This window comes from Ostrea edulis, chromosome 4, assembly GCF_947568905.1.
Source record: "Ostrea edulis chromosome 4, xbOstEdul1.1, whole genome shotgun sequence".
NCBI classification, from domain to species: domain Eukaryota; kingdom Metazoa; phylum Mollusca; class Bivalvia; order Ostreida; family Ostreidae; genus Ostrea; species Ostrea edulis.
The window spans coordinates 702,816-714,101 of record NC_079167.1 but is presented as its reverse complement, the minus strand read 5'-3'; the positions used below and the strand labels follow the sequence as shown (position 1 = coordinate 714,101).

General features: G+C 36.2%; 1 protein-coding gene across 1 annotated transcript in view; it reads right to left on the bottom strand.

Moving 5' to 3' along the window:
• LOC125669440 (acid sphingomyelinase-like phosphodiesterase 3b) overlaps positions 1–11,040 on the bottom strand; it is a 38,128-nt gene extending 27,088 nt beyond the window's left edge. The window contains exons 1-2 of the mRNA XM_048903936.2: positions 10,810–11,040; positions 3,010–3,208 (exon numbers count right to left, since the gene is read on the bottom strand). Coding sequence (XP_048759893.2) covers positions 3,010–3,208; positions 10,810–10,885 — 275 coding nt within the window. The 5' untranslated portion in view covers positions 10,886–11,040. The remainder of the gene's footprint in view (positions 1–3,009; positions 3,209–10,809) is intronic.
• Positions 11,041–11,286: the final 246 nt, after the last annotated feature.

Sequence of the window (11,286 nt, the reverse complement as noted above, 5' to 3'; positions counted from 1 at the left end):
TGATGCACTCGGAGTTAAAAAAAGAAAAAAAAGAAAGACAAATGAGTCCCAATTTAGTTTCCGACTTTAAGACACTTTAGATATAATCAATTTTTCATATCATAAGCTTCTGAAGCAAAGTTGCGGTGAAATTCGTTTGAAATTCGACTCTCCAGGCGAGCCATAAGGCCCGCAGGCCTATTTCTTGATGTCATTTGTTAGCCCTCTATAGACTCAACAACTTTAGTTCTATATGTCTTTACAAAATATTTACCTGTAAAAAGTTATTGAGATCGACCGATATCGACAAAAAATCGACTCTACAGGCGAGCCATTAGGACCATAGGCCTATTTCTTGATATCAATCGATAGATCTCGATAAACTGAACAACTTTTGTTCAATATGTCCTTACAAAATATTTACCAGTTACAAGTTTTTGAAATTGACTGATATCGACAAAAATCGACTCTACAGGCGAGCCATGAGGCCCACAGACCCATTTTTTGATATTGATCGATAGGTTATGACACATTGAACAACTTTTGTTCAATAATGCTTTTCAAAAAATATGTCGTTTTAAAGATATGAGGCGTCAAATATTTACGATTTTGGCCCTTAAAATCTCTAATTACGAAACATATGACCTACTTTTTGATTTGATAAGATCAAGCTCGTTGAGATGAACATTTCCGCTTCTACAACTTATTATAAAATATTAATAGTTTCTGAGATATTCTCAAAAACATTTGGACCCTTCTGAACCCCTAATTTAAAGGGCCAGCCCGTTTTGCTTGATATCGTAAGAAAGGCCTTGTCATTTTAAACATTTTTTGCTCAACAAGTATTTAGAAATTCTTTACCGTTCTCGAGTTATCTCTACAAGAAATATTTAGGGGCCAAACTGTAGCTCCCTAACGGGGCCACATAGGGAAAAAACGAAATGTACATATTGTTTAGATTATCATTCTGAACAACTTTTGTTCAATAATGCTTTTCAAAATATTTGTCGTGTTCAAGATATGAGGCGTCAATTATTTATGATTTTGGCCCTTAAAATCCCTTATTACGTAACATATGACCTACTTTTTGATTTGATAAGAACAAGCTCGTTTAGATGAACATTTCCGCTTCAATGACTTATTACAAAATATTAATAGTTTCTGAGATATTCTCATCAACCTTTGGACCCTTCTGGGCCCCTAATTTAAAGGGTCAGCCCCTTTTGCTTGATATCGTAAGAAAGGTCATGACATTTCAAACATTTTTTGTTCAACAAGTATTTAGAAATTCTTTACCGTTCTCGAGTTATTTCTAGAAGTAATTTTTAGGGGCCAAACTGTAGCTCCCTAACGGGGCCACATAGGGTAAAAACGAAATATGCATATTGTTCAGATCATCATTCTGAACAACTTTTGTTCTTTATTGCTTTTCAAAATATTTGTCGTTTTCGAGATACAAGGGGTAAAAAATTTATGCTTTTGGCCCTTAAAATCCCTTATTACGCAACATATGACCTAAATTTTTATATGAATAGATTTGGATTGTTGAGATGAACATTTTTTGTTCTTTGACTTATACCAAAATATTAACGATGTTTGAGATATTTGATCTAGACTTTGAGCCCTTCTAGATCCCTAATTGAAGGGGTTAGCCCCTAAATCTTGATATTTTCGAAAAGATCTCGTAAATGTGCACAACTTTTGTTCTACATGTCTTAAGAAAATATTTGCAAGAAAAAAGATATTGGAGATGAAAGGTCAAAAATCGCCGAAATCGGCGAAAAATTTTGGCATCCATTTTTTCAGGTCCAGGCGAGCGTTTAGGCAAATCGCCTCCGGTAAAATCGAATCCCCCACAAATCTTCTAAAATGTTTACTCTATCTTGTGTAGAAATTTCAAGACTCTAGCTTCAAAACTAACGGAGGAGATGCGTGGACAACAAGGCCCTTCAAAAAGTCACTAAAAGAGAGATAACTCCTGACCGGAAGTGACGTCAAGCACGAAATTTTGCAAGCAAAGTCTCGTCACCAAAAGACATCTTTCCTGAAAATTTCGTGAAAATCGATCGAGAAATGGCTGAGAAAAACGCGTGTACTACCAAGGAAAATAATAATAATAATAATGAAGAAGAAGAACGCGAACAATAATAGTAAGGTCTTCCGCAGGAGACGGAAGATCTTAATGAAGAAGAAGAACGCGAACAATAATAGTAAGGTCTTCCGCAGGAGACGGAAGACCTTAATAATAATAATGAAGAAGAAGAACGCGAACAATAATAGTAAGGTCTTCCGCAGGAGACGGACGACCTTAATAATAATAATGAAGAAGAAGAACGCGAACAATAATAGTAAGGTCTTCCGCAGGAGACGGAAGACCTTAATAATAATAATGAAGAAGAAGAACGCGAACAATAATAGTAAGGTCTTCCGCAGGAGACGGAAGACCTTAATAATGAAGAAGAAGAACGCGAACAATAATAGTAAGGTCTTCCGCAGGAGACGGAAGACCTTAATAATAATAATGAAGAAGAAGAACGCGAACAATAATAGTAAGGTCTTCCGCAGGAGACGGAAGACCTTAATAATAATAATGAAGAAGAAGAACGCGAACAATAATAGTAAGGTCTTCCGCAGGAGACGGAAGACCTTAATAATAATAATGAAGAAGAAGAACGCGAACAATAATAGTAAGGTCTTCCGCAGGAGACGGAAGACCTTAATAATGAAGAAGAAGAACGCGAACAATAATAGTAAGGTCTTCCGCAGGAGACGGAAGACCTTAATAATCTTAGAAATTCTTCCTCTCTATAGAGCATGGCAATGTTCATCTGACCTGGTGAATTAGAACGTATTAAACTGAGCAGATGTGAAGAATAGAGGCTGGGGAAGTTTTTATTTCTCTAATGCTTTATTGAGCGTAATCGTAAGGGCTCGGGCACGTTGAAATAGTTGATACCGGTAAAGAAATTTACAGTTTCGATTCCTGGCATCCCCCACAATTTGAAGACCCGAAAAATATTTTAAAGTTACCCTGTCCAAAATATGAAATCAGCTGATCTGCTTTCTGTCGCATTTTTCATTGCTTCTACGGCAGAGGTTATAAGCGTCCATGGGGAGTCGCACCAGTAGTCACCATAGAGACCATGATTGCTGACGTCATCATTGCATGACCAGTCCTGCGTTCCATATGTAAAATCCCAGTGGAAATCGGTCACATGTAAGAACCAACCTATATTCATTAACATTAATACATATGATAACTAACGCTTAATTACGCAAAACATTCAGTTAATTTGCCATTAATTTTAGGTAGTAGAAATATTTCCATATTGCATTCCTACTAAAAGGCTATCGTAACATTAAAATTTAGGATCTGTATATCTTTCTCATGAATTTCAAAGCTTCCATAGACCATATTTTATCCTTGACACAAGAAAATTGACTACGATATATGTCATCCTTGATTATCAATTAAAATTTATTCCTTACGTTGACCCCCAAGTATTGATTCAAATTATTCCGGTATATTGTAGTGTTTCTTTCAGCAAATACCCAGACTTGCGATATTTGGCATGTTGTTTTAAGACGATGTTTAAATGCACACACGGTATTACCCTCACAGCATGCGACCTTGATATGCATCAACAAAATTAAAATGAGTAATTGTCACAAAGAAGAAGGTAGGATAAAGGGGCCCTATGTGGACCCATTTTTACTTAAAATTCAAAATAAACTTAAAACCGTAAAACGTGGTAAAACCCTTATTTCAAGATGATGTGTTAGTAACAAAAGGCCCACAGGCCTTGACGGTCACTTGAGTACCATAGACCATACATAGACCTATCAGGAGGGAGTCTCATATTTGTATTTAAGCCTCATTCTGGAATCTTTTGTATATCAAAGGAAATGATATTCCCGGATTAGCTGTGTAGGGGTCAGCCGTATTCGATCGCCGGTGGCCAGTTAGCTCAGTTGGTAGAGCACCTGACTAGAGATTCAGGGGGCCCGGGTTCGAATCCCGGTCTGGTCCGTTGCATTTTCTCCCTTCCTGTTACAGCTGTTTATGAGATACATTCAGTTTATTCTCAAAAGGGCGTGAACAAAAAAAAAAAAAGATTTAACAAGTTTTAAATAAATGCTTTCAGTATAAATATGTTAATTCTCTTATTGACACTTTTATTTATATTAATGCATACAACATGCTTATACACCTACAGTTTATTGCTACAAACCTACAATGCACAGTAAATTGAAGTGGATTTTCCAGAATGAAACATATTTCCTATAGCATGGTCAAGTTAGCCACCCCCAAGTCTCAATTGACCTGGCCACGAATGTTATCATAAACATTATCAAGCAAAACAATTGTCACATACGTAAGATTAAAGGAGATTTCTGCTGCGGAAGTAGAGGAAAAAAATTTAAGATTTGATATGTTTTCACTATAGAGCCATATTGACCCCGCCTTAAGTCTTAACCCCTGACCCGGCTAGGAGCAATGCATTTCACAATCTTTAAAAGTACATGTAGATTACGGCTTCATGGACATAATAACTACTGTGGAAGTAAAGAAAAACATTGTTTTTCTAAGATTTAAAGCATTATAACTGTATATGGCCATATTGGCCCCATCCTAGGGCCTAAACCTTTAACCTAGGTGCAATGATTTTCACAACTTGGGTAGAGGGTCTCATGGACATTATAATTGAGTATTTAATTTTGTTCATATATATCTGGGAGGAGAGAAGATTTTTATAACATTTAAGACATTTCACTATGACCATATTGGCCTCCACCCTAGGGCTTGTATCTCTGACCCAGAGGTGATGAATTTCACAATTTAGGTAGACAGCTTCATGGACATTATAACCATGCATTCAGTTTTTCTCACACATGTCTGAGAGTAGAGAAGATTTTTTTTTAAAGATTTTATATATTTTCCCTAGAGAGTCATATTGGCCCCCACCCTTTGGCCTAAATCCCTATTCCAGGGGTCACGATTTTCATAATTCATTTAGTTTTTCCTCATATGTATGAGAGTAAAGAAGAAGATTATCTAAGATTTAATACATTGTCACTAGAGATCCATATTGGCCTCACCCTAGGGCCTAAACCCCATAACCCAAGGACCATGATTTTCACAATTCAGTTTGAGATCTTCATGGACATCATAATCTTGCATTTAGGTTTTATCACACATGACTGAGAGTAGAGAAGAAGATTTTATAAGATTTAATATATCTTTACAATATGGCCATATTTGCCCCACCCTAGAGACTGAACCCCTCACCAATGAGCTATAAATTTCACAATTTTGGTACAGGGCTTCATGAACACTATAATCATGCATTTGGTTTTTCTTTCACATGTGTGGGAGTAGAAAAGAAGATTTTTGTTGCATTGATTTCAGTTTGGGCCAAGCCCATGAGGCCCTGGGAAGCTAAGGTAATAAATTCAACAATTTACATACCTCCTATCCTATAGCAGTTCCACACCTAATATGGTAACAATTAAAGTGAGAGGTCTTCATGGACATCATAATAATGAATGACTCAGGTGACCTATCTATCTATCTATATCATGTATTTGGTTATGATTATGCAGATTATGCACTGTGTGAAACGGGTGACGTCACAATCACAGGGTATTGCATCGCTTGGGGTGGAATTTACTACTCCTAAATGGTAAATTCGACCCCAGGCGATGCAGTTGCCTGTGGTCACAATATCCGATATCAACAACCGGTCCGAAAATCGATATCACATATCAGACCGACGTGCAAGAATGCATATCAAGCCGGAAATGACGTATTCGCTCGTAATAATCAATGTGTTTACCATGGTAAATCAATGTTTTTACTTACATTGTAAATCATTGTATGGTAGTTTTTACCATAGTTAATTATAATTGATTTATTCAAGTTTTTATATGCACCATAGTTAATCAATGTATCAGAGTAATTCAATGTACCAAGGTTTTTTACTAGAGTAAATCATTGTATCCAGGTTTTTACCACAGAAAAGTTATGTATCAAATATTCCTTGATCTGCGAAAACGTAACCCGCATGTGATAACAAGAATATTATTTCATAAAATCATTAATCAGCTTTCGGACTCCGTTTAGAATTTTAAAAAAACCCACACACATCAAAAAATACTATGCCTTTCGTATGAAATATTTAAGCATGAGAATGTTCAGTATATGATAAATAGAATATTATATGCCAAAATCCATATCATATGTAATATCAGCCCTCGGGTCCCATATCAACCCTCGGGTCACTCGGGCTGATATGATATGATATGGATTTTAGCACGTACTTCTCTCTCTCTCTCTCTCTCTCTCTCTCTCTCTCTCTCTCTCTCTCTCTCATATAAATCAGTCATGAATGTAGACTGACGTAACATATTTACGCAAGTCTAGGTTTCAGAAGAAAATGACATACAGTTTGCTCCGGATAAATTGAAATTCAGGGGACCGACCTGAATTGTTCACTGTTCGTTATCTTCACTTTTCATTATATCCAAAATTCAATATAAACGATATTGAACTATATGAATAATGTAACTGGAGAATTTTTTTTTCAATTTAACAGATAGTTCAATATAAGTGTAGTAAACTGTATATCTTTTCACACAGTTTGCTTTGAAAAACATGGAACACACGTCTGCTTACGTACACGCAATTGATCAATACAGCTGTACAAAATGTGCAAGTTTTAGAGGTGGGCAGGTGTGTGCGATATTTTATCTGAAGCTAAGTATATGCTTCAAAGGATCAATTCAGGGTAACAAAAGAAAAATCTAAAAGTCCGGATCTGGTTTTAGTCTTTATAAAAAGATCACCCATAATCGTTCTAGATTGTTACCTAAGGCGAAGTAAATGTAATTGGTTGTTTTCCAATGCCTTTAGTCTGTGGACATAGACGTAAACGTTTAAGAGGCCTCTTACAACGATGTACTAGCATGATGCATGCATTGATTACGCAGTTTGAGCCCTACGTGTAATGATATTTCACATTTTTGTAATGGTATATATCCGGTCTTAACTACTTCCGGGCTATCTCCCTAATTGATAAACATATTTATTTTACAAGACATTTATTTCTGGCAACAATAAAACATGTCACTGATGCGGATACATGTATTTGAATTATAAAAATGGAAATCCGAAAAAGTACGTGTACTGTATATTACAAAGTGACGAGAAAAATGGTAAGAAAGTTTTGGTTTATATTCCTATAAGAATTGCAAGTGTCAACACTGAGGTAGAATGTGAAATATTCTTGTAGAGTATGCTTTTATTTTTCACCGCACATAAGCTTTCGTCGATTAACGCAGAATGAATGATAATTGTCCTTGGAATAAAATCGACCACGGCTAGGATAGTTCCATTTGATATCTTGTAACAAATGCCTTTTATATAAAGAATGGATATGCATCTAAACTATATTATTAAAGGAAAGTGTGGCATGAGGCGGATTCGAACCATGGAAAAAATAAGCACAGCATTTACTGCCAGCGGTGCAGCTGACTGAGCTATTCTAAGCACAAGTGATACTCATGTACACATGAAACAGGTTTAAAAAATAGTTCCCCTAATTTTTTGTCGCGTTTTTTTTTTTTGGGGGGGGGGGATTTTGACCCCAAGGCAGGGGTGTCCCTACATAATATTATTGTACGTTGTTCTTATACAGATAATATCTATCGCTTTATCTAAAAAAAAAATTACTTCATAATATTTTGCAAGAAAAACCCGAAAAAAGATACTTTTAATAACTTTTAAAGCGATGAAGATTGGATAAAAAATTCGTTTGATTTCTCCGTCAAAAAAAAAAAAAAATCCATTCGGAGTTCATCTGGACTAAACACGTGGGGCTATTTGTCTCTGGAATGCGTTTTCCCCATTCTAATTTTAGAACTATTTATAGAACGGGAATTTCCACACAAGCATTATAAACGAAATGCATTTGTTTGGGTTTTATTTTTCATTGCTATCAAAAATAAAGACAACCAAAGATATGAATAAAATACAAATTAATTTAAAGAAACAACATAAATCTACATAGGCTTAGTGATGACGTGGTAGAATAAGTCAACTTGATGACGTGGACCACTAACTGGTAGAAGTAGACAGAGTACATGAGTTCCCGGTCTGTACATGTATCGTCTGCTTCACGAGTTCGATTACATGACGGAGCAAGCAGCGACTTTTGATCTGGGAGATTTTAAGGTGGCTCACTACCCAGAAATAGTTTCTAATTGATTTAATCATAAAAGATGAAAGCTGAAGATAGCTAACAGTGATCAATCTCATAACTCCTATAAGCAATACAAAATAGATAGTTGGGCAAACACGGACCCCTGGACACACCAGAGGTGGGATCAGGTGCCTAGGAGGAGTAAGCATGCCCTGTCTACCGGTCACACCCGCTGTGAGCCCTATATCCTGATCAGGTTATCCGTAGTCCAAATCAGTGTGCCAAGAACGGCTAAACAATCGGTATGAAACACGTCAGACAGCATATGATCCAATGATAGGTTGCATTGACGAAATAGATCGTTATAACGACCATAGAATTAGCGAAATACTGACTTCAATCGAGACTGTTGAAACCCCTGTACCATCAACGTGTTTGTCAGTAGCTTACCTCGATTTAAAAACTGACTATACGCAGAACAAGCTCTTGCGTATCGAATCAGTTGAGAGATATAAACACCATATGCAGGTGATAATGAAATATTGCTACATAAATATGGAAAGCTGGCGATGGAGAAACTGAAATGATGATATACAATAAGTATATATGCCAAAAAGGCAAAAAATATACAAATCTGGACAAAAACATGATTTTCAAAAAAATAGTTCATTACCTATGAACAAAAGACTCTGGAGGATTTGAACTCGAGATCTACGGTTCACCAGCCCTATGCATTAACCACTGAACTACGATGATAGACAAACAAACCGATCGATACAAATAATTTCACAAAACATTTAAATCGCCATCTTGTGACGTGGTGTCATACAGAGTATAAGCTTTAGTGTAGTGAACTACCTTAATGAAATTGAACTGCGGTGTATGGGGCTCAGTCAACGAGTACGTTTTAGATGAAGAGGTGTTGAGCTTTATACTTGATATTGAAATGGAGCCGAGTTGCATTCCGAATTGCATTATGCTAATGTGATTTTGGACTTTCTCAATGTGCATCATAATGCTCATCTGTGGGCCCAAATGGTTGAATAAATACTCTTATTAATTCCAACGTTCCTAGGACACAACCAGTGTCCATTGTAACGTCTCCAACACAATGCAGTGTAAAATCCTGTCACCACTTGTTCTCTTCCTTTATATCTATTTCAGCTTTTAACTATTGCACCTTTAATTTGACGTATAATCCATTTAAATCTGCACAGTAACTGTACCTGACCTGAACGCACAGCCATGCCGTTTTGTTGATGTTTTCATTGTTACATATATGTATTCCTACGAGCCCTTTCAAAAAACATTAATTCAAGATTTTTGATGAGAGAAACTATTTGTTTTTCTATTTTAAAAACGTCATTAAATGATAAGAAATGAAACTAATAATTCTTTGTTTGATGCATGTATCAAACGAAAAATTGGGCGGAAAACTTTCTCATCAATGCGCTACCTCAATCAGTGCTGTTGTAATGTCGTACGGAAGCCTCGTTTCGGTGCCCACTCATAAACATATTATAGCGTTAACGACGAGGATTTCGAATTCCGGCATACTATGTCTATGAGTGGGCACCGAAACGAGGCTTCCGTACGACGTTACAGCAGTAGTGACGCATTAGCAATTCGCTGGTAAAACTCGGGGGAGGGGGGGACCTGTAACACTCACTTGTCCATCTGGAAGCCGTGACAACCCTCAAAGGAACCCTACCTGGTCTCTTATCGCATCCCACATCATGACCATGCACATGTCCCACGTTTGCCATTAGTACCGACATTGAATTTTGGACTTTATTCAAGTTCCACTCAACAAAATTTCAGCAATTTTCTCTCAACAGGAATTGTCTCCAACTCATCCTTTTAAAATTACACTTTTCAGTTCACAAGAAACCCGTTTGTTCAACAGTTCGTGGAAGCTGCCAATAACGGGTTTTGTTGACGTTTTCCCATTTATGAATTCACAAATTGCTACCCCTATGTCGAAATGACATAGAATGTAGTCTAAGAATAAATCGTTAAAATATATACTGTAAATGATAAGGAATAAATTTATTATATTTTCGTTGGATGGAGATATAACACGAAAAAAAAGAAGACGGAAAACTTTGCATCATGCGCTACGTGCAATGATGCAGTTTTCCGTCTTTTTTCCGTGGTATACCTCCACCCAACAAAAAATAATAAATTCATTCTTTAATAACTTCCTCGGTCATCCTGCAACATACACGAAAACACGATCTTTTTTTCCCCTTAAACTGATACTGAATTTTAGATAGATAAGATCTGGGTTTCTAAGTAACGATCTACATTTTTGTCCACGCTGATTCAAAATGGAGGCCATGACCTTGTCCTACATTCTCCTTTGGAAGTAAATGTACGCATAACAGAAATTTCATGTTTGCTCAAGTGTAAAGTCAAATATATTTTCAAGGACAGAAATACTCCGAACTAACTTGTCTTCAATTTAGATTTTTGGTTCTTCTGATATTGCTCAAAACAATAGAAATAATAGAAATAAACATCTTCTAATTTTGTGAAATTAACCACATTATCATGATACGAATGTTCATTCATACATATTTTATAACGTTGAAAATTGTAAACAACAGGTATGTAAATTTCTACAAACCTTCACTTGCACGCACTTCTGCTTCTTTAGAGAATGCGACGATAATGCTGATGTACAATAGACGTGCACCTTCCATCGTTAGTAGACAGGGTGTCTTCCTGATTCACTCCACATACTTTCAGAGGTCATAAAAGGTTAAGTAAACTTCATAAATTCTCTGATTCAATGCTCTCGTTTTGTTTACAAGTTATGGAAGGCGGAAAATACACCAGTCTTGTTAGACTTGCTCAAATCTCTATGTTGTTTTTATTACTTTATCTTTTCGTCCAAACATTACTGTGTTTCAGAAATCTAAATATCTGCTCTCTACCAAACAGGTTTGGCATTATTAAAAAGTATTAAAGAGAGCACTGATTATTAAACATAGAGACTTGAGCAAGTTTAACGTCTTGTGTTCATAGGTAGAATACCAGGCTGGTGTGATTCATTTCTTCTATTATTCAAAAAATATAAATATTCGTAAATCTTGAAATACAA